Source organism: Helianthus annuus, chromosome 7 (genome assembly GCF_002127325.2).
Source record: "Helianthus annuus cultivar XRQ/B chromosome 7, HanXRQr2.0-SUNRISE, whole genome shotgun sequence".
Classification (NCBI taxonomy): domain Eukaryota; kingdom Viridiplantae; phylum Streptophyta; class Magnoliopsida; order Asterales; family Asteraceae; genus Helianthus; species Helianthus annuus.
The window spans coordinates 118421432-118446883 of NC_035439.2; the positions used below are offsets into that span (position 1 = coordinate 118421432).

General features: G+C 29.1%; 2 protein-coding genes and 2 long non-coding RNA genes across 4 annotated transcripts; 3 read left to right on the forward strand and 1 right to left on the reverse strand.

Annotated features, from left to right (window-relative positions):
* Window positions 1–4744: 4744 nt before the first annotated feature.
* LOC110905703 lies at window positions 4745–5603 on the reverse strand. Its single transcript, XR_002573358.2, has 2 exons — window positions 5285–5603; window positions 4745–4849 (listed from the first exon to the last, which is right to left on the reverse strand). It is a non-coding gene; the product is annotated as an uncharacterized LOC110905703 (long non-coding RNA).
* Window positions 5604–6934: 1331 nt separating this feature from the next.
* Window positions 6935–10105, forward strand: LOC110895900. Its single transcript, XM_035974990.1, has 7 exons — window positions 6935–7016; window positions 8010–8063; window positions 8122–8186; window positions 9405–9442; window positions 9549–9603; window positions 9727–10020; window positions 10088–10105. Exons 1-7 carry the CDS (start codon window positions 6935–6937, stop codon window positions 10103–10105), a joined length of 606 nt encoding a protein of 201 aa, XP_035830883.1.
* A 1368-nt stretch (window positions 10106–11473) lies between these two features.
* LOC118480403 lies at window positions 11474–13624 on the forward strand. The gene is made up of 3 exons (XR_004862485.1): window positions 11474–11713; window positions 13199–13353; window positions 13448–13624. It is a non-coding gene; the product is annotated as an uncharacterized LOC118480403 (long non-coding RNA).
* Window positions 13625–14411: 787 nt separating this feature from the next.
* Window positions 14412–15429, forward strand: LOC110905712 (replication protein A 70 kDa DNA-binding subunit B). The gene is made up of 4 exons (XM_022151255.2): window positions 14412–14541; window positions 14629–14837; window positions 14918–15038; window positions 15159–15429. The coding sequence occupies exons 1-4, from the start codon at window positions 14419–14421 to the stop codon at window positions 15366–15368; spliced, it is 663 nt and encodes a 220-aa protein (XP_022006947.1). The 5' UTR covers window positions 14412–14418; the 3' UTR covers window positions 15369–15429.
* Window positions 15430–25452: the final 10023 nt, after the last annotated feature.

Sequence of the window (25452 nt, forward strand, 5' to 3'; positions counted from 1 at the left end):
TTAGTGGCCAAAATTTTTTTTTTTTTTAAATTTAAAAAAAAATTAATTTTTTTTGGCTTCGAAAAGTAGCGATTTTTATATAAAAAATATTAAAAAAAATTTATGTGATTTTTAGGCATTTTTGGTTGTGTTCACATTGGTTCTCGCGGTTCTCGCAATAAGAGGTGGTTATCGCATGATCTTCTCCCTATATATATATATATATATATATATATAGAGGAATGTTCAAATGAAAACCACTAATTATTGTGAAAACTCAAAAACTAATTAAAAAAGCCAAAAAACATACCAAAATTTTTTTTTTCCATACCAATTTTCGCCACTTTTAATATATAAAAAAATTCAAACAAAAAAAAATTTGTAGTGCACATGTGTAATACTATACATGTTTATTATTACACATGTGTACTACAAATTTTTTTTTTGAAAAAAAGTTTTTATTATATAAAAAAACCTGCGATTTTTATAAAAAAATTTAAAAAAGAAAATTTGGTGTGTTTTTTAGGCTTTTTCTAGTTAGTTTTCGAGTTTTCACAATAAAAGTGGTTTTCGTTTGAACCATCCCCTATATATATATATATATATATATATAGGGTAAGGTTCATGCGAGAACCACCCTTATTGCGAGAACCGCGAGAACCAATGTGAACACAAAATAAAATCTAAAAAAAATCAAAAAAGCACTCAAAAATTTTTTTTTATTTTTTTTAATATTTTTTAACAAAAAATCGCTATATTTCGTTCCATAAAAAAAAAAAAAAAAACTTTTTTTTTCGAGTAACAGTTATCCATGCACATGTGCATATGTATCATTACTTCAACAAATTCGGTAATACATTATCAGGAATAGACAATTTCACTTTAATTTACAATACCATTAGTAATACACTACTTTTTACATTACCAATATTCAAAATGCACATGTGCATAATTAGGTATAACCATAATATAACGTGTTTTGGTACAAAAAGTTTGTGATTTTGAATGGAGAAGTAGACCCATATACATGTTTTTTGGTTAGTTATATCTAGTGGTTAATGGTTTGGTTATAGTTGTCAATTTTTTATGTAATATGTTGATTGGATGGTATAAATGGTGTTTACATACATGTAATAAAGTGAAAATATTGTTAATGGTATTGTATTATGGATGGTAGGAGGTAATGGTATTGTATTATGGATGGTAGGAGGTAATGGTAGTGTATTATGGATGGTATGATAGATGAAAGGGAAAGTGTATTCAAAGTGGTGTACCAAAACACCTTATTTCATGTTGATACATATAATGCACATGTGCATTTCTAATATTGGTAATGTAAAAAGTAGTGTATTACATATGGTAGTGTAAATGAAAGTGCAGTTGTCTAATATATGTAATGAATTACGGAATTTGTCAAAGAAATGACAGAAATGCACATGTGCATGCTTGTGTATTATGGATGGAATGATAGATGAAAGAGAAAGTAGTGTACCAAAACACCTTATTTCCTGTTGATACATATAGATGCACATGTGCATTTCTAACATTGGTAATGTAAAAGATAGTGTATTACACGTAGTAGTGTAAATGAAAGTGCAATTGACTATTATTTGTAATGAATTACGGAATTTGACAAAGAAACGACACATATGCACATGTGCATGGATAACTGTTACTCGAATTTTTTTTTTTTTTGAAATTTTTTTTTATTTTTTTTATTAACAAAATATAGCGATTTTTTCAAAAAAAATAGTAAAAAAAAAAAAAATTTGGGTGTTTTTTAGATTTTTTTAGGAATTACTGTTTGTGTTCACACTGGTTCTCGCGGTTCTCGCAATAAGGGGTGGTTCCTAACGGATCTTTGTCCTATATATATATATATATATATATATATATATATATATATATATATATATATATATATATATATATATATATATATATATATATATATAGGGGTGGACTCTATAAGAAACCCCATCTTTTTTAAGAAACCTTGGAAACCCTAGATTCACCCTTGATTTGGTTTCACTTTAATAGATCAATGGCTCTCCTTTTTTGGTGTATATATTAGATTTAAATTAATACATAAAGGGCATTTTGGGTAGAAAAAAAAACTTTTTGAGCATTGGAAATCAAAAACCCATCTGCCATGTTGTACTGTCAAATCAAATAAGAGATTTCAAAATCATACCCCTCTTTCTCTCTCCCACTCTCTACTCACAATGATCACATCTTTTTCTTCCCCCACCCCACAAACGTGAAGAAGAAGAAGATGGTCTAATTTCAGAATTAAAATATCTACCTTCAGGATTTCAAGAAATACTAATTCCAGATTCAGTTGCAGAAGACGATGGTGGTTGCAGATCAAAGCGTGATTCAGTTGCAGAAGACGATGGTGGTTGCAGATCTGGTGGTTGGTGGAAGGTGGTGACTGGTTCATTCTGGGGTGTTGGTGGTTGATAGCGGCGACAGTGGTTGTAGAAGGTGGTGGAGGGTGGGTGGTTGGTGGCGCCGGAGTTCGGAACGTCGTCGGAGTCAAGATCTAGTAATGGTTAATGTTCTCTCTCTCTCTCCTCTCCTCTGTCTTCAATCAAGATCTAGTAATGGTTAATGTTCATGTATTTTAAATAAATCGAAAACTTTAGGATGAGATTTTGAACGAGATTTTTTGTTGGTTTGGTTGCTTGTTTGGGGATTTTGATCTTAATAATAATTGTTTTTTGTTTTGTTGGTTTGGGCTTTTGATCTGAACAGTAAGTGTTTTTTTTTTTTTTTGTTGGGTTGTTTGAGTTACAGAAACAGATCCATAACATGTGTTAAGCACCTGTTAGAATGATATATAACGTGTGTTGATTTACAGAAACAGATCCATAAAGATATTCAATTGACAAGCTGGATGGATGTAGGCGACGTTAATGCGGGGACATTGAATAAGTCAACTATTTTGGGAAAGAAGTTTTCGTTCGTTTATAACATGTGTTAGTGGTTCATGCTGTAACAGATCCATAAAGAAGTTTTCATGTTGTAACAAGTTCCCGTTCGTTTCTAACATGTTTTGCACATTTTGGAATGTATAACATGTGTTAAGCCTCTGTTATAATCTTTTTGTAACCTGACATGTATTCATGTATAAGCTAGTGGTTTACAAAACACCATGATGTGTATATACTGATCTAACATGTGTTACAATGTATATGTTCGGAACATGTAATTGATTAACATGTGACAAGGGTGAAAACAGTCAACGGGGGCGATGAGTTTAATGGTGAGCTTAGTTAATATCGCAATCTTGTTGTAACCCCACTTGTATACATATGATAACATGTAAGCATCCATTATAACCCTACTTGTATTCATGTATATCAAAAGTGGTTTGCAAAACACCATGATGTGCATATACTGATCGTAACACGTGTACAATTTAATATGGAACATACAAGTTAATATTGTAACACCGTATACCTGGGATAACATGTGTTAAGCCTCTGTTATAATCTTGGTTTAACCCAACATGGTGTCATGTATAACCTAGTGGTTTCCAAAAGACTATTAACTTGTATAATCTTGGAACATACAAGTTAATATTGTAACACCGTACCCCGACTTGTATTCATGTATATGAAAGTCACATCCTTTGGGAAAGAAGTCTTCGTTCATTTATAACATGTGTTGGTGGTTCATGCTGTAACAGAACACCATGATGTAATCTGACATGTGTTCATGTATAACATGTGTTAAGCCCCTGTAATAATGATATATAATGTGGGAAAGAACTCTTCGTTCATTTATAACATGTGTTTGTTTTGTACATTTTGGAATGTATAACATGTGTTAAGCCTCTGTTATAATCTTTTTGTAACCTGACATATATTCATGTATAAGCAAGGGGTTTACAAAACACCATGATGTGTATATACTGATCTAACATGTGTTACAATTTGTCTATTCGGAACATGTAATTGCTTAACATGTGACAAAGGGTGAAAACAGTCGACGGGGGCGATGAGTTTAATGGTGAGCTAAGTTAATATCGTAATCTTGTTGTAACCCCACTTGTATACATATGATAACATGTGAGCATCCATTATAACCCGACATGTATTCATGTATATGAAAGTGGTTTGCAAGTTAATATGTGTACAAGTTAATATGGAACATACAAGTTAATATTGTAACACCGTATATGGAACATACAAGTTAATATGGAACATACAAGTTACTATTGTTTAACGTGTGTTAAGCCTCTATTATAACGTGTGTTAAGACTTCCAGAATGGATGCATAAACTCCAATAGCAACTTAATAACATAGTATACCTGATATAACGTGTATTAAGCCTCTATTATAACGTGTGTTAAGACTTCAGAATGGATGCATAAACTCCAATAGTAACTTAGTAACAGCAGAAGTACAAACACGGGTGACTCCAACACAAAATGTTTTAAGTCCATACCGTTTTAACATCATGTACTAGACAAAACAATAAGAGTCACACATTACATATTACTAGTAAACGAAAATACATAGCACTAAGAAAATGGTGGAGCTTCCTTTGACAGTCTGCCTTAGCTTTTCAGCGGCTACCTTTGCTACCTTAGCTTTTCAGCAGCTACCCTTGCTTTATTGTTTGGGTCGGTCTTGAAACGGTTTGTAAACATGTGGGTGTGCGTATGCTAGGGAAGTTATAAAAATGCGTTTTCATGTCACATGTGACACATGCATGTCCGATAAGTTCAAACTATAACACGTGTTAGTTGTGTTGTGCTGTAACATAAACATGGTCATGATCCTTGAGCATCTGATCCACGTTTGACGAAACCAACGGTCCTGAGAATTGGATCTTATTTCCCATGTATCCATCACCGTCCTAATAACAAAAAGATAAGATAACCGTTAAGTCGTTAACCAAACATAAATATTAATACATTCATAGGCAGAAAATCTTTTTTCTCAAATAACATACAAAACAGTTACTATTCAGATCAAAAAGCCCTAAACAAAGCAACTAAACCAACAAAAAATAGTTGCTATTCAGATCAAAAGCCCAAACAAGCAACCAAACCAAGCACAACTTTTTAACACAAAAATAAAAACCTTCAAATTACATAAACATTTACCCCTTTTAAGAACCATTTTAACAAAAAAAAATCATGTTTCATCTCTAAAACAACCATTACACAAAAACCTATTAACAACCATTTTAACAAAAACATCAAGTGTGAAATGATTTTTAAAATAAAATACTCAAGAGATTGTTGTTTCTCTCTCTAAAACAGCAACTTTCTCTCTCTAAAACACTTACCGAATCTAGAACCATACGATAAACATGATGAAGATCTTCAAACTTGCTTCTCTCTGTGTGTTCTTGATAAACATGATGAAGATTGTTGTTTCTTACTCTAGAAATCAGCTTTCAACAAGCATGAGCACAGCCGAGATGAAGATGACGACGTGAGATGAAGCTTGAGCATTTAATTCCTCATCAGTATGGAAGTCGCTGCTAAAGAACCTGTTGGGGAAACTATGGACCGGCGACATTAACTCGGAGGTTGGTGGATTTGTCTCCATGGACATTAATGTAGAAATGATAATTTGAAGTAGAAGATGACTATGGTTCTTCTGTTGAAGAAGATATAAAATGAAAAATTGTAAAAGAAATATGGGGGTGGGTGAATTGTACAAATGAGTTGATGTGCATTAAATGATCATGTCAATTCAAAATGGGGAAATATCTTGGGTTGCATAAATTACTAATATAACCTTGGAAGCAAAAAGTAACAGGAAGTGAAAGTCACACGTGGCTAAATGTAGGCCACAAGTAAAGTTAGCTAAGTTTTCTAAGAAAATGAGGTTTCTTGCTAAGCATTATCCTATATATATATATATATATATAAATTATCATAGATTCATGATTATATCACTTCGATATTATTAATAATTAATATTAGTTATCTAGTTATCTCTACTTTAATAAAAAAAACAAATTTATCAAAATTTATACAATATCTATTGTAAAAAAAATATATAAACAGTATATATATGTTTAAAATATATATATATACATGCATAGATCGTGAACAAATTCCATTCCATCTACTTTGATAACATTTTCCAAAATAAGAAAATATTAATTTTTAAATAAAATTCTTTAACGCATTATTTAAAATAAATAATGTTATATATTTTTTTAATTTTGTACGTGTAGTTCGTATTAGGGTTATATGTATTCATATCAAAATTTATATTATTATGTGATTCAAGAAATAATATGAAATATAAAAAGTAATTCAAAATTTATAATAATTTTGTTCCTCGAACACAACCAACCTCAACATTAACATATTTATTTTAAAAAATCATTCAAGTTTATATTGATGGAAATCACAATTTTTCCGAAGAACTCGATCAAATCCATGATTATCTAAAGACCTTTCATTTTCTATTGTCAAACCCACACTCATTAGAATAACATATATATTAAAATAATCTTATATTTATGATTATATCACTTCGATATTATTAATAATTAATATTAATATTAGTTATCTACTTATCTCTACTTTAATAAAAAACAAATTTATCGAAAGAAGATGGGATAACAAAAATATTTCCACAATATATATTGTATATATGTGTGTGTGTGTCCTTAGATCGTGAACAAATTCCATCCCATCTACTTTGATAACACTTTCCAAAAAAATAGCTAATATTATTTTTGAAATAAAATTCTTAAACGCATTATTTATAATGATTAATCTTATATTTTCTTTAATTTTGTATGTACAATTCATATTAGGGTTATATGTATTCATATCAAAATTTATATTTATTGTGTCTGATACAAGAAGGAATATCAAATATAATTCAAAATTTATAACGATTATCTTACTCGAACACAACCAATCTCAACAATAACATTTTTATTTAAAAGAAATCATTCAAGTTTATATAGATGGGAAACACAATTTTTTCCGAAGAACTTGATCAACTCCACGATCATCTAAAGGCCTTTTATTTTCTATCATCAAATGCATGTAATACATGGGTCTATAACCTAGTTTAACATTATATTTGTCTACTAACTTGATAACTATTTGAATTAATAATCATTTATCATTATCAATAATTGATATATAATTAGGTTAGAAACACATCTAATACATGGGTTGAATAATTCAACATGTTAAAATCATTGTTTTTCAATGAAGATTTTGTATGTTAATGTTATTAGACGTATGTAGATAAAAAAATAATAAAGATTTAAGAATTTTCGTTAACAAATAATGAACATTTAAGAATCTTAAAATCTAATATAATAAAGTAAACTATCTATGTACACGTGTCAATGTGTAGAGCATCTATTTGCTACTTTTCCCTCTCACATTTCCGGATTGTAATTGTAATACGGGTCAAGTTCGATGCTCCTTTATTGGTTATATAAAAAAAATTAAACAATATCCTATTTTAGGGGAGTAGAGATGGCTTTCAAATTTCAATATCTCTGTCATGTCTATCTCTACCTAAAATCCAGTCAAAGTCAAAAACCCCAATCACTAAATACCCAATAGAACTTTGATTTTAGCTTACATTTCCGTTTATTATCTGTTTAAATTTCATATTCAAAGCATTTTTATCTGTATCAAACAACTATTGCGTTATATCCCGTACATAGATCTATTTATAAAGCATGTGTTACCAATTTGTGTTCAACTTGATGTAGCATTCAAAGATCTTTGTCATCATATTTTAGGTCAGATTTCATTGTCTTCATTACTTTCAATTCTTCAAGGAATCATATGCTCATATCATTTACTTCGCTTTGTTTTTTTTTTTCAGCTACATACTTCCAGTTTATTTTGATTGTTTTCATTCTATTTCTGTTGGGTTTTGATTTGCATTTCTGATTTGCCAAATATATTAATTTAGTTTGGTTTGATGGATTGATTGTATTGTTCTGTTACCTCTTATTCAGAGGTTATATTGTATTTTTTATATTTTCTTTTTTTGGAATGTTTAATGTGGTTCAGATTTACAGGCAGTTGTAATAGAGAAAGCCATACTCGAGATCGAACACTCTATAGGCATAAGTGTTCATAGAAATTACGATTTTATATTTTAATCAAATGTTGCATATTGTAGGAGAAATGCAACTCATTCTTGATCATTGCCTTTTGGGTTTACCCACAAACAACAGAGGATTTAAAGTGTGTTTTAAAAGATATATTTTTTTTCATTATTTGATATATAAAACCAACTATTTAATTAGGTTTTAAAAATAAATCTATCTATTATACTAAATGAATTCTCTTTAGCCACAAGGTTTAATCTTAGCCAATCATTTTGATGATGTGGCATTGCTCAAAAGACTGATAATTCAGCCAAAGGCGGGCTATTCTTTTCCTTTCATATGCGCTCTTTATATAAAACGTATTCATTCTATTCAATGCCATTCATTACCCAAAACCTACCACCGCCTTCTCTCTTCAGTTCTCTGTAATCATATCGTTCCATTGATCAATCGATTTTCGCAATCAAGTTCATGTAAAGATTTGTTTTCTGCATCTTCTTCATCATCGTCTGTCTTTTCATCCATCTATTCCGGGTTTTTTTTTTCATTAATCCATATCGACATTTGTAAGTCTTGGTTGTTAAAATTTTGGTGTAACCGGACTTTAATTATAGATCTGTTGTTTATGTTTAATGACTGTATGTTTTAGGTATAGATTTTGTTTGTGATTGTTAATCATAGCCCTAAATCGATTGTAATTTCTCTGTTCTAGAAACCCTAATCCTATTGTCAGCATCGATCTGTTGTTTTAGGTATAGATTTTGTTTGTGATTGTTAATCATAGCCCTAAATCGATTGTAATTTCTCTGTTCTAGAAACCCTAATCCTATTGTTAGCATCGTTCTGTTTTTTATATTTATTTGTTGCAAGTTTTTTTGTATATGTTTTGATTGTTTCTCATAGATTTAAACCGATTATAAAGTATAATTATTTTTCTATTCTAAAAACCCTAAATCTGATTTTCATCCAATATCTGTTGTTTATGTTTACTTAATGTCTTCTTTTGTTATACAATTTTATTGTTACTCATAATCCTAAACTGATTTAAATTTTTATGTTTTACAAACCCTAAATCCGATTGTCAATGTAGATATGTTCTTTATATTTATTTATTGTAGTTTTTTATTATAGATTTTCATTGTTTCTCATATCCCTTTACCGATTGTTAGGTATAAAAATGAAATATGTCATTTACTCAGTAAAAACCCTAAATCCTATTATCATTATATAACTGCTGTTTATGTTTATTTTGTGTATTTCTTTGTTATAGATTTTCATTCTTACTCATAGACCTAAACCGATACATCACTTTTAATTTTCTTCGTTATGTTAATTTTTTCCTACTGGAATGCAGGTTTACAATATGCCTGGGTCATCTTCATCTTCATTAAGGTATATATATAACTGTATTGTTTGTTTATTGTTCTTTCATTCTGTATCATTTGTTTCGAACAATATCATATAAAAATGTTTACTAACATTCTAATTTTAAAATCAGTATCAGAGAACCCTGTTTCTGTAGGCATATGAAAAAAGCAGATGAGATAATTCTGGTAATTAATATTTCATATTTTCTGTTGTTATTATTATATTAAATTTGTTACACTTTTTTTATATTTTTTTTTTATAATTTCTTTCTATAATTATTTTTCATCTTCCACTGTTTGGTTTGTTAGTCTATTCCTTCTGATGCTGCTTCGAAGCTGTGGGGTGTTGATATGGGCCCTACAAATGTGGACATACATACTGATGATGGCCACATTTATAATGTTTGTTTAACCTACTCTAAAGGAAATTTGTTCCTTTTTCATGGATGGTCCAATGTAACACAACATTTGGGACTATCCGAAGGATGTTTTATAGTATTCAACCCCATCGATTGTACTACGTTTAAATTAACCCATTTCATTGATGGTGTTAGTGGTAGCTCTTTTTGGACATATCTCCTACCTTTATCATCGCATTTTTATGTAAGTTATCATTTACTTTTAAGCATCTTAAGCTATTTCTGTTTATCTTTATTGATATTAAAAATAGTTATCTTATATGATTTAATTATCGTTTTTATAGGTAATACCCGAAGTTATCCTGCCGGAAACCTTTTCTACATCCATTAATTTAATATCCACTATAATGATAAACAACAATCCGTTTCATGTTAGGATTGAAACGGATGGTGGTAAATTTGGATTTACCGTTGGTATTGACGTTATTGTTAGTTTGTTACATTTAGAGCCTGGTTGTTTTTTGATATTTACAAAGTATTTTGGTAATGATTTTAACTTAAAAGTATTTGGAAAAAATTGTGTTGAAAAGAACTTTCTTGATGTAGACGTTGATGTGGTAAGGTTACATTTTGTTATTATATGTTATTTATACAATTGTTAATTTAATAATGTAATATATTGTACTAAATGTGTTATTTAATTTGCAGCCTTTAGTTCCTCCTATTGATGCTGTGAATGAAATTTATGAACAACCACATAGTCGTGTGTATCGGTTTTCCCGTACCGTTGGTACCGATTTTGTAAGATATAATAATATCTTTTGTAATTAGATTCATTTCATTATTTAAAATCCGTATTTGTTTTTTATTAATTATGTTTTGTTAACAATACAGATCCTTCCCGATCGTGTCTCTGAAATGACCAAACTTAATATTTGTTTGAAAGATATAAACGTCAGACTTTTGAATCTGGAACCTCCAGTTCAGTTTACCAATGGTACAAGACGTGAAAGTACACATAATGGTTTTTGATATGCGTTAAGGCGATGGTCTAAGTTCATGAAAACTGCTGGAATTAAGGTCCGTGACACCGTTGACTATTGTTTTGACGAAAATGATCAAGTGCTAAGTGTTGAAAAGGTTGTACCTTACGTTAGTGGTCGTATTTAGTTATTTGACTCTTTCGATGTTGTTTTTTCCTTTAACATTAGTATATATTTTTACTTTTTACGGTTTTTTGTTTTTCAACATTGTTATGGTTTTCAATATGAAGATATTACATGTTGGTTTACTTTATGTTTGAGCTATTAAGGAAGTGAGCTATACACAAAGGATATGTCAAATACGGTTTAGATGATACATGTTCAAGGTATTAAGAAAAACTCTCTGACGAATTAGCAACCATTTTTAGGGTTTTGCTTAAAAGATGGATGTGTCGGTGATGTTGTCGAGGAGTGTCCGGGAGTGCTTAGTGATAGCATTTTCTTATACTCCTCGACAATGTCACCGACCCCTCTTAAAAACTCCATCAAAACTCTCACACCGGTTGCTTCTTCAACAGAGGGTTTTTATTTTTTTTTTGTTAACTGAACCTGTATCATCTTAACTTTTTTGACTGACCGTGTATTGTTATTACATCAAGACTCAATTAAGATTAATTTCTTAATTAAAGTTGATCCGAATCACTTTTCATCACCACATCTCATCTCATTTTTATGTAAGTCATTTATTTAATTTATCTATCTTAAAGCCTTTATTTAGCTCTTTATTTATATTAAAACTAAAGTTATAAGTTGTTTTGTTGTTTATCTTACAGGTCATACGTTAATTTATCAACCCCGGTAACCTTTCGTATTGACGTTATACAATCATTGATCTAATATACACGATATCGATATCCAACAAAACCTTTGACGTTAGGATTGAAACGGCTAATGGTAAATGCATTTTTACGTTTGATATTGATGGTATTAGCTACTAAATCTTTTATCCGCTGTTATACATAGTGTTGGTTGTAATCGATCTTTATTTTTATTTCTTAGTATAGGTAGTGGATATAGTATAATTGTTATAATTATTACTGTTAGTATAGGTTGTTTAGGTACTATAGTTTCTATTTGCAGTTGTTATTTCGTCCAGATGAATTATGAATGGATGTCATTATTTGTTTTTTTGGTCGCACACACTATTGTATATATTTTTGGAAACTGTTCAATCATATATTTTTATTTTAAAAACAAAATATGTCCTTCCTTTTAATGATTTTCAGAATTAAGGAAACTGGTCAACCATAATTCTTTATTTTACGGTTTTTTTTTAATTTAGTAAAGGTTGACTATTTATAATTAAAATTCAAAAATTCGTTTCCAAAAGTATTTTGTGTCTTTTGTTATAAATAAGTCTAATTACTTATGTTTCATACACAACCCAGCTACGGCCTTGGTATAATTTGACTGCATTACTTCTGGTAAGAGTTTGCAGAGTTACAACACATTTCACATGGTTATTGTTTTTATTATATAACAAATTATGTTCTTTACAAACCTGTCTTAATTGATTTATAGGCAAAAGATCAAATACAAATAATCTTAACATACTAAACATACAAATTGAAGGAAAACCCAAAAAGATAAGGTGGCATTTTTGTAATTACCACCAACTATCAAAGTTACAACCAAAAATACCTAAAAAAACACAAATTTTTTTTTTTTAACATTTTTTATTAAAAAATCGCTACATTTCGTTAGCAAAAAAAAAAAAAAAATTTTTTTTTTTTTTTTGCTGCTACTAAAAGTACAAATTGAAGGAAAACCCAAAAAGACAAGGTGGCATTTTTGTAATTACCACCAACTATCAAAGTTACAACCAAAAATACCTAAAAAAACACAATTTTTTTTTAACATTTTTTATTAAAAAATCGCTACATTTCGTTAGCAAAAAAAAAAAATTTTTTTTTTTTGCTGCTACTAAAAGTAGCGATTTTTTAATAAAAAATGTTAAAAAAATAAAATAATTTGTGTGTTTTTTTTTTATTTTTTTAGGTTTTTTGGGGGGTTTAGTTTTTAGCATTTTAGCTTGGGTTGGGGGGGTAGGTTTTTTTAGGTTTTTGGGGGTGGGGGGGGGGTGGGGGGTTAGGTTTTTTTTTAGGTTTTTGGGGGGTGGGGGGGTAGGTTTTTTTTAGGTTTTTGGGGGGTGGGGGGTTTAGGTTTTTTTTGAGGGTGGGGGGAGTGGTTAGGTTTTTTTAGGTATATTTGTAGAGTAACTTTGATAGTTATTGATAATTACAAAAATGCCACCTTGTCTTTTTGAGTTTTCCTTCAATTTGTATGTTTAGTATGTTAAGATTATTTGTACAAGAACTTTACCCTTGATTTATATATTAAATGTTTATAATGTGATGTTATTTTATTTTTTGATTTCAGGAATGGAACAGGCAGCTATAACGCTTCTAAATAATGTTGATCTTAATGTTGATGATTACACTATAAGAATCCGTATTGTTCGGCTATGGACAAGACCTTCTTTCAACAATCCTAGGAAGGTTTATTGCTACGACATGATATTCATGGATCAGGAGGTTTTCTTATTGTTTGAATCACATCATATTTTATTATGATTCTAACGTGTTATTATGTTTTATGAATTTTTATTTATACAATGTCTTGGTGTAGGGCACCAAAATGCAGGCTTTCGTGTTACAAAAAAACACTACTGCTTACGAGCATTTGCTGAAAGAAAATCAGTGTTTAACTATTCGTAATCCTTCTCTTGGAGAAAACCGTCAGAAAGTGAAATACGTTCATAGTTCGTTCAAGATAAATCTAAATGAGAACACCATTGTCGAGCAATCTGCCGAACCTATTGGTGCTGAATGGGGATTTGATTTTTCTCCATTTGAGTCAGTTGTTGAAGACCCTGATAATGACGGCAGGTCATTCAAAAGCCCTATTGGTACGTTTTAACAAAATGTTTTATTGCATAATTAATATTAAATCTTTTTTAGATTTGACGTTGTTTTAATTATACTTCTGTTTGTACATTATGTAGACGTTATCGGTTTTGTGGTGAAGTGTCTTCCGTCAGAGGAGAAGACTGAAAATAATAACGGGAAAGATGAGAAGAAGGCTACCTTTATTCTTGAGGATTTGCAGTACCGTCTACTACATACATAAATTTAATTCGCTTTATTAAATATTTTTTTGTTTACACCTTCTAACCAAACTCTATAAACTGTTTGTTGTAGACACCAGCAGATTTACGTTACTCTGTGGGGGGTTTATGCCGATCAGATTATTGAGTTTCAAAGAGAACATAAGGATGAAAAAAATGTTGTTGTGGTTGTTCAGTTTGGCAAGTACCGTTTTTGGGGAGGTATTTTTTTATATTCATTGTCAATTTTAAAAAAAAACTTCATATTAAATTGTTGAACTATATGTTTTTTTATACTTTCATATAACTGTACAGGAAATTTGTTCGTTTCCAATTTGTATACTGTAACTCGAGTGTTCATAAACACTGAAATTCCCGAGATTTTGGAATTTAAAAGAAGGCACGTAATCTTATTACGATTTTGTTTTATAGTCTACTTTATGTACATATTAGTCTAAAAATGGCATTATTTCTGTACAGTTTCCTTGCTCAGATGAATACGTCAACGTCTTCCGGTTACTCTGGTTTGAGTTCCCCTGTTATGAAGTCAATGGCTGAGGAGTATCTTTCTGATATTTCCTTCAGTACAATTGGAGCATTAACCGGAATATCAGAAGTAATATTACGTTTAATAGTATTTTATTGATATACCCTTTATTTTAGAAAATTCCTGTAATTCACTTAAATACAAATATGTATGCAGGAAAAGTTTGTTATTATACTTGGAACAATTAAAAGCTTTGCTTCAGAAGACTCATGGTTTTACAATGCATGTAAAACTTGCAACAAAAAGGTTTTTACCAACACTATTTCCAAGGCCAAGGAAGATGGTAGCGAAGGATATGATGAAGTAACTGTCTTGGAATGCCAAACTGATCGGTGCAATAAAAGGACAGTTGTCTCTGTTCCCAGGTGAAATTACTTGAATCAGTTGTTGCTATATTATAAAACATACTGATTATTAACACCATCTTATTTTGTTAATTTTTTAGGATAAAACTGCTTATTCGTGTTCAGGATTGTACCGGGATTGTTACTTTGACGTTGTTTGAACGTGAAGTTGTTAAACTCCTAAATGTTAACGCAAACCAACTTTTGGATAATAACATGGAGGTAAGTTATGGTATCCAAATATAAGTTTTTAAACTCCTAAATGTTAATTTCTTTATACGTATATATATTTTCTTATTTTCCATTACGTATCTAACTTATATATTAACTCATTTGTAACAGTTAGCAAGCGAAGGCAATTTTCCGAGTGAGCTGAGGGCATTGATAAACAGGAGGTTTGCGTTTAAGATAGCCATAGCTTCGTTTAATATAAATAAGAAATTAGATGGCTACTCTGTTTCGAAGTTGACCGAAAATCCTTCTATCATCAAAGATCTTGATGCTCATTTTGATGTTTACCAGGTTCTATATGTACCCTACACGTTAACTTAAATTTTTTGTTATAGAAATCTTTTGTACCACTTATGAATAAGTATTGTTGTTTATGAATGCATACAGGCTGGTGATGATGAACCTTTAGGTCCTCATGCTTCTGATCCAACTCCAATTGTTAACGTTAACATCCAGGTTTGTTAAGCAACTTTTTTATTTCATTAAACCTGTATTATTTTTTTGTATTAAACATTTATGTCCATTTATATATTTTACCTTTTTAATTTTGTTGTACAGGATTCTGTTTCCCGTGTTGTTGATGAAGACACTCCAATGTCCAATTTTAACAACAGCATCTTTACTACACCATCTGGAGCTCATATTAGTTGTTCTTCAAAGATGCTGGACAATGAGCTGAAGCGCAATTTGGAGGCGGTTTATGATGTGGATCTTTGTTCTTCTCAGTCTTCAACTAAACCGCGTCAGGGTGATTGTGAGAACAATGAAGGTTTGAAGCTGAAAGCAAAGCTGGAAGATTAGTAATAACATTTATCAGTCATTTCAGTTATTTCGAACAATTTGAGATGTTTTATTTTGGTTTGTTTACATTTATTCCAGTACTTGATGTTTGGTTTCTTATGGATATTTCGTTTATTATCGTGGTATTAAAAGATGATTTGATTGCTTTAATTTTTTTTTTAAGTTGCGTATTCTTTATTGCATCAATTCAAACCTTTTTTATTTTGTTACATGTATATTGTATAGTTTTATGGATTAAATTATTTTACATAACGAGAATAATTAATTTACTTTGTTACATAACATTTAATTTTACACAATTAGTTTTGTAAAACTATTTAATATAATTCACAATAAACATTTTGAGATCAACGAATTAGACTAACATCATTTTTTTGTCTGAAATTTCGAAATCACATCTTATTGGTCTTAATATTCGATCATCTATTCCAACCGATTGTAAAATAAAAGTCACCCGTTTCTATTTTATGTTACATGGCATTGTATAAACTTATATTTATATACTTTTTTAAAGAGTCAATGATATCATAAACTGCAAATGTTATTTGATGTTATTATTGACATATTTATAATCTACATCTACATTGGATAGTTATGATATTAACTTTTCAATGTATTTGAACTGTAATATACTTTTACAAAATTAAAAAAAGATTATTTCCTTCCCTGCCTTTTTTTTATATTTTTTTTAAAGAATAATCTTTTACAATTTATAATACACATATTGTAACAAATATTAAACTTTGTTTCTAAAAGAACATGTTACTTGAAATTTAATAGTGATGAAATAATATTTATCCCTTATTTGATTAATGTAATTGATTAAATAACAAAAAATCAAAAAATAGTTTAAAATATATGTTCTTTTAAATTTCGAAACACTAATTAATCATAAGTCTAGATGATCTAAATAAATCTTCCATAAGTTTTGCATTATTTGTTGAAATCATATATTAAAAAATTAAGGTTTCCAAAATTGATATCCACTATATGATGAAAGTCCTATAAATACCCATATTTCGTGTACTTCTTGCTCATTCAGAAATTCGTATACATAACACCTCCACTCACACGGTTAGTTACTTTGAACTGTAATATAATTGTTTAATCTTCCATTGTTAATTATCAATTTTTTATACAATAACTTTTTATACAGTCGTTTTTTTTAGTTGTTCTTTCAGATTATTGGTTCTCATGGATCATATTGGGGATGACATGATATTTGAAGAGATCTTAACGAGACTACCCGCAAAGGCAGATTGTCGTTTCAAATGTGTTTCTAAACACTGGTGTTATGAATTATCGACACCAAAGTTTGTTTTCATCCATACTCTGCGAGTTGGAAATTCAACAAAATATAAGCTGCTTTCCTTGAAAGAAAATTCCATAGTCGTTGACGACATAGTGTCTGGCGACTTAGGCGACGATACTATCAAAACCGTAAATTTCCCTTTGGAAGTTCATCCATCCTCTTTAAGCATTATATGTTCGTTTAATGGTCTGATTTTAGTTTCCATTAAAAGGATTCACAATGAAAGTAATGACCTGGTCCTTTGGAACCCAATGACGCGACGTTTTAAGTTAATATCGGACGACTACTTTATTCGTTATTTTGGTCGACATAACGATACGGGTGGAATGTACTTAGACGAGGACAACGACCTAAAAGTGCTTCATATTAATTGTTACTGGGACGTAGTTACTGCTCGTGTATATTCACCACGTCATGACTCATGGAGAAAATTAAACTTCTTGAACGGAAGTCAATTTGCTTCAAACTTTTATTCATGGTCTTCTGGAGTGTATTCCGGGAAAACAATATATTTCATTGTTTCCAATTACTGGATTCCACCTGGTGAAAGGAACATAGTTGCTTTCGATGTTATCTCTGAATCTTTCAGTTTACTTCGTTTTCCGGAGCGTATTGAAGGCAATCCTTGCCAAGTACATTTTCTAACAATTTCTAACAAGCTCCATGTCATTGTCGTTCAATATGCTGGTGAACTAATTGCAGATTTGTTCAAATTTGAACATGATGATTGGATCAAGGTCTTTTCTTTCAATAAGGCTCGCATAGTTCAACATTTGGACCCTCAGCAAAGGACAAATGTAATTCAAGACAACAAGTGGTTGATAACCAGTATTTGTGGAGATACTGTTGAAGTTCTACTTTGCAATGATTCTTTTAACTACATCCAACATGTTGACAGCTACAACGGACCGAAAGGCGCATTATTTTTGGAGACAATTGTTTCGCCTTCCGATTAAAAATTAGGAATTTATTTGATACTGTTTCATCTTTTGTTACTCCAACTATCTAATTTGTTTCAAGTATCCCAAATTTTATCATTTCGTTAATTTAATAATAAAAGAGTTTTTATTATGTTTCACATTTTATTATATCCAATGAACGTGTACTTTAAATTACGTATTTTAACATTCATTGTCGTGACGGTATTCCTTATTAACAAATACCATCGTCGATTAAGATCCATCCTAATAAAATTACAAATCTTATAATAAAAAAAATTATATCTTTTTGAAGTTTTTTAATATAGATAATAGATTGTAATAAAATGTTAAGCATAAACAATAAATATGGAAATTTTTTAAAAAAAATTCGTATAAAATTGATTATACAAATTAGATATATATTTCATTACAAAATATGCTTTCAATATGGAAATTATTATATTAATGTTTTGAATCTAATTATAGAAAAATGTAATTTTTGTATATAAACATTCTAACGAATATTTATTTAATTTTCGAAATAATAATTTAAAGTCCGTTTCTTTATTTAGTCACTGTTTCTACAATTATGTTGATGTTATATTCGAAAAAATATTTGCTTACTATATTTTCAGTTATTGTTCCAATAATCTTTTCAACTTCACTCCAATCATATTCCAATAAAACACTCGGTTTCCATATAACAATTCATTACTTCAATGGAGCTACATATATACATGGTTTTACATTCCTAACCGTGTTCATCTACATTTTCTTTTTTTTCAATTGAGTTCTGAATTTCACATATCGATCTAAAAATCTGTAAGTTGTTTTTTTTAAATTCCATCTGTATTCATCTGTTTTTTATTTTATTGAAATTATTTAAACTATCTTTATGTTTACTTAATCATAAATCTGTAAGTTTTGCTAAGAGTTCTTAATTTTTTTGTCTTCATAATATGTTGTTGTTAAATTATATGTCGTATATGCAAATCCCTAAATCCGATAACCGTTCATATATTATTTTTTATTTTTATTCTCTTTTGTAATTTTTATTTATTGACTGTAATTTTTATGAAAATCTTAATCCGTTTGTCATAAATATATTTATTAAGTTTTTTTACAATTGATGTAATATAATTCTTAATTAAATCGTATTGTTATTTAATTTTGATCAAACGGCATATGTATTTCATAACCGTATACCATTATTGTATATTTTAAAGAGTGTTAAAATTTGTTAACTGTTTTTGTAAATAAATTGGTTTGATTAATTTTTTTCGATGTATTATAATGTTATATCATATGTTTCCTTTTTTTTTCAATTATGTTATAAACATGACGTATCATGAAGAAACTATTACATATCTATTTTATATTATAAGATGATGTTGACATATTATTTATGTTGTTAGTAATATCTTTTTTAACGACTCAATAGATACGTTTTGTTTATGTAACGTACTTTTGTAGGTATTTCTTATGGCTGAAGGGTCATCAAGGTATTTATTTTGAATTTTGTTACTTTATGTAACATGTAATTTGCATTATCTTTGTATGTTTTTTCAAATTTGTTTATTTTTCTCACACTAACATTTACTTATTACTCTTTTTTAATGTTGTAATTTTAAAATCAGTTTCATAGGATACTGCTTCTGTAGGCTAATGAATGTAGCTGACGAAGTTATTTTGGTATTTTGATAACTTACCTTATAATTTATATTTATTATTTTGTTTTTTTATCATTATTAGATACACTTTAATATTATTGTATTGCTTATATATTCTTATTATACTAATAATTAATTTTGTATTTGTTTGTTTTTTTAGTCTATTCCGGACGACGCCGCGTGCAAACTATGGGGTGTAGACCAAGGCCCTACAAATGTCACGATAGAAACTGAAGATGGCCGGTTATTTAATGTTTCTTTAAGAGCTGCTAAAAGAAAGTTATTCTTTTTTCACGGTTGGTCCAAAGTTGTAGAACATCTACGCCTAACCAGAGGTTGTTTGGTAGTATTTAATCCTGTAGAACCTACTACCTTTAAATTAACATATTTTGTTGATGGGGTTAGTCGTGGCTGTTTCTGGACTTATATGCTTCCTCCATCATCTCATTTTTACGTAAGATAAAGTATTTTTATTTTTTTTTGATATATATTGATGTATTACGTCACTATTATTAAATACAATTTTTTTTTCCTTTTTTTATCATTCCCACAGGCTATTCCTGAATGTATCTTGCCAAAAGTTTATGATTATTCTTCAAATGATGTAATATCTACGGTAATAGTAGACAACAAAACTTATGACGTTGTGATTGAAACGTCTGATGGTACAGTCGGGTTTACAGTTGGCTTTGATGTAATTGTTAGTCAGTTACAGTTGACGGACGACTGTCTTTTGTTATTTACGAAAGGGTTTGGTAATTTATTCTATTTAAAAATTTTTGGGAAAAACTGTGTTGAGATGAAGTTTCCTGATGTGGATGTCGACGAAGTAAGTTACTTTTTATTACTTAATTGCATGCTTTATATATGTTAATGTAATACATTTTATATATTTAATTTTAAGGGTTATGTTGTACCTATCGATGCTGAAAATGAAGTCAATGAACAAATACATGGGGGTGTTCGTCGTTTTATTCGTACGGCTGGTGATCGTTATTTTGTAAGTTCTAATATTATTTTGTTAAACTGCTAAAATACATTTCTTACTGTTTGTTGTTTATTAATAAACATTGTTGGTTTAGGTTCATATGTATTAATAATGTTATTTTTACGACAATACAGAGGATTCCTGATCCTGTTTCACGGATGGCTAGACTTGATGAAGGTTTAAAAGATATCACCGTTAGGCTTATGCATTTGGATCCGCCACATGAAATTACCAACGGTACCAGACGTGAAAGAAAATCCGACGGAGGTTGGCGATACGCATTTACCAGTTGGAAGAAGTTTATGAAAGCTGCTAGAATTAATGTCCGTGACAGGGTTCACTATTCTTTTGATGAAAACGAGCAGGTGTTGAGTGTTGATCTGGTTGTACCCTTCGTTAGGCGTACTCACTAGATATGAAAGTTGTTACAGTTTATGACATAAACTTCAAGTTATCTGCCTTTCATATGCTAGATATTAAATTTTTTTATATATATATATATATTTTTTTTACATCCGGTATTGATTTGACATTTGTTTGCTGTTTATTTACGTTATTAATTTCATCGAAAAGCATTGTAAACACAATTTTATCGCAATCGTTTAAACTTTTAACATGATTTAAAAAAAAGGTCTATAATTATAATAATTGTTATTTATAGTAGTTAATAACTAATAGACTTTTATTATATATAGTTTAAAAAATTGTTAATTTTATTGTTTTTTAAATTAATTGTCCGAATTCATTAATTAGCACAACTTACCTATCGTATATTCGTTTGTTTTATTATAATTGTTACGTTTCCATATTACTTAAAATATGTTGATAAAAAATAATGTTATATATCATTCCAGTTATAATTCTATTTTCAACTAATACATTATCTTAATATACTAACTACTAATCACGATATTTAGTTAAAATATAAAGAGATATACAATTCTATGTTTAATTTTTTTTAAATTTACGGAAAGTTTCTTAAATTAAAATCTATAATTTATATCGAATACGCACAAACACATAGTATTAGTTACAATGATTTTTTCTGATTATGTAATATAAAGTTACAATTAGCCATTTTAAAAATAAGACAATTTAATTATTGAAATATACACTGAAAGTATAGTTAGAGATAATATGGGTAAATGTATTAATTTATGATTATTGGTTACATGTACAAAAGTATTCGATTACAATAATATAAACCCAATCAGTTTTACCAAAATTGATTTAAATTTACCTTAATAACATAACTTTCTATTTATAAGATCATTCTATATGAATATAAATTACAACATACATATGTATTATATATGCAGTTTTAAGCTATTCATTTGTTTCTTCAACCAGGTATTATCCAAAATTTGTAATTTATACAAAATATATTTTCATGTGGAATATACAAACTAATGTAATATATGTTTTATTATACGTTTTTATTTTTCTAGGTATTCCATATAATGGAACAAATTCCGTTTGATGTTGTCATGATGGAAATTTTTGTTAGGCTTCCTATGAAATCAATATGTCGGTTTAGAAGCGTATGCAAAAAATGGTATGAAGATCTGTCAAGTTTTGAGTTTTTACAGAGACACACCAATCGCGTTAGTAGTAGAGTGGTAAGATAATAAATTTGTTACATAATTTCAATGATTACAATATTAGTATTTCGTTAACATTCTTCATACCTATTGTTAAATTTATTTATCATATATGTTTTAGGATGAACTATTGGAACAAGGCATGTTTCCAGATCCTTTTGACATTTGAGAACCTGCATGGGTGTACGTTGTCTTTACATGTTTTGAATATTTCTATTATTGATCATTTTTTAGGATTAATGAATAATTTATCAATCGTAATATTTGTTTCATATATTCAAGCACAATGTTTATTTTATTTTTTTGTTTTGCAATGTTATTTATTCTTATTATATATATTTTGTATTAGTTGTATGTATTATTATCAATCAAAACCCATTGACTTGCATACCGCAATTTTATTTTTAATCCATTCAAAATTAGAACTAATAATATTATTCAAACATAGGAAACACTTATTATTACAAACAAAAAAGCCAGAACGCTAATGTTCGAAAATACTAATTCTTTTTTTCCCCAATCGTTTTATCTTCTTCAATTGCCTCATATTCTTCTATTTTCTTCCGTTTCGATTCAGAAGTAAAAAAATCTTTATAATGTTCTCCATTTAACGATAGGCAATCCTCCCAAAAACTTTCCTGTGTGTATAATTGGCAAATAAATTTCAATTAAAAATCCAACAATTTTCATACATTTAATTTAAATTTTGAAAATTAGAAAAAAACAACTATAATATAATACCAGACATTCGTTAGCGTAGTTGACGTGTAACCATTCAAACGGCCATGATGTTAGCCCTTCATTCCACTGTTTGCACACACATTTGTTTTGACAAATGTATCTTACATTGAGCCTAATCAAGATTTCAAAGAGTATAATATCGAAAGGAATATAAACCATTGTTTATAAACTTCAAAACATATGACTGAATATGCAAAGTATATCCTTTATATAATTGTTTATGTTTTGCATTATAAAAAAAATTTCGATTTGTATTTAAAAAAGGCAAGTCGATCTCTGTAATCACAAATTTGAATATATTAATGTTTTTAATTATAATTCAAATTTATTTATACATCTATCTAAGTCAAGTTCATTATTTTTGGCGTATTTTTATTTGTAATTAACAACCATATTTATTTAAGTAAACCTAAACATCTAACTTTAGAATGTAAATTAGATTTTATTTTTACTAATTCATTTGTTAGGTAATGATGTTTTAGCCAATAAAACCATTAATATTTATATACATAGTTTGTAATTTGTAACATACAAAGATAAAAACATGTTGTTGTAAGTTAAATAGAAATCCATTATTAATGTAATTTTTAAAACTTTGTGGGTTGATTGTGTAAAATATTAAATGACGGTTGCTTGAAGAGAATAGTCCATCATTACATAGCAACCTATACCATCATAGCATGTCTCAAATTCTCATGACCAGTCACTTCACCGGCGACGGAAACTAGGGCTCCGATACTCTCCATTTTCACCGATCTTAAGCTTTCCGTCGGAGTTGTCTTAGATGGATTCCTCATCTAAAGGTAATAACATTCCACTTCACCGCGATTTTTCTTTTATTTTGTTACTTAATCGTTTGAATCGTTGATTGATGATATATAATTTTAGATATTTTATATCTAAACCGGTTGTAGTGTTGTTTTTTTAGGGTTGAATCTTTAATTGTTTGGGATTTATTGTTCGTAGTTGTGATTTGTTATGATTTCTTCATTATATACATTCATTTATAATTTCATAGATACAGTTATTAGAACATTAGATTTCAAAATCATTATAGTTTTGTCTTTGTAAGATTCAGTCTTTATTTGTCCTAAATTGAGTGTTTGTAGTTATCTTTTGTTCAAATTTTGTTTACATACCAACCGTATTTTAGACATTATTTACATTGATTATTTGATTTGTAGTCATTCAGTTAGATTCTCATAGAACCTTTATTAGGAACAATAGATTTCTGATTGTTACAAATTAGTTATCGGATTGAATGTAATAAGAAAGAAAATGTATGTTTTGTTAACCTGATACATTTTGTTTTTTTCATGAATTCAACTTTATATGTTAAGATGTAACAAAAAATATATATATCTTCAAAATTCAGGTGAATTCATGAATGTTTCGTTTGTCAAGATCCTAGAAGATCCAAACTCTTTAAAGCTGGTATGATTAATTACATTTTAATGAATACTATGATGTTTTGTACCCGAATTCATATAATATTTATTTAAGTTCATTATATATACTTAATAGTATTATCTTTGTGATCAGGAGTTACCTCTCAGTTATGTTTATAAACATTGGGGTCGTCCATGGCCACGTATTCATCTCAAAATCGTTCATGAATCTGGTAAGTCTTGGACCGTAATTATGAAAACATTAGACTCTAGACCGTCTTTGGCTGATGGTTGGGCAGTAGTTGTTAAAGGCCTTCAATTGCAAAAGGATTCACTCTTGGTTTTCAAGTCGACCCTACATGATGTTTTTGAACTGAAGTTTTTTATTGACGGTGTATGCGGTCAATCGTATTTCACATATCAGCGATACACACAATTGGGCTTAACTGTATGTATCTTTATTTACTTTTGCACACTATTAATCTAACAGTATACATGTTATTTAGTATATATTTATGTTACATTATATTATTAGTTATGTTTACTATAATGAATCAACATTCGCGGGAAGTTATTTATTTTAGTTTCATTTAATACAGGTAATTCCAGATGCTTTTATTAAAAAGTTTTTTCAAAAAGAAAATCTAAACGGCACTTATGAAATACTAGCTGCTGGTAATCGATGGTCTGTGGAATCTGCTAAAATACATAACTGCTATGCATTCACGGACGGATGGCCTACTCTTTGCGAAAGGCTTAAAATCGTTGATGAAGATTTATTGATTTTTAATAAGATTGATAATGTTTCCTTTCAATTATCAGTTTATCGTGATTGTATTCCTGTTGGTTTGGTTGACGAAGTTGATTCAGTTGATGATGATGAGGTTGTTGAAATAAGTCATGGTCAATTTGTTGATGAGTTAGACAAGGTATTTATTTATTTATTTATTTATTTTGTTATATACACCTGACTTTATTAAATAA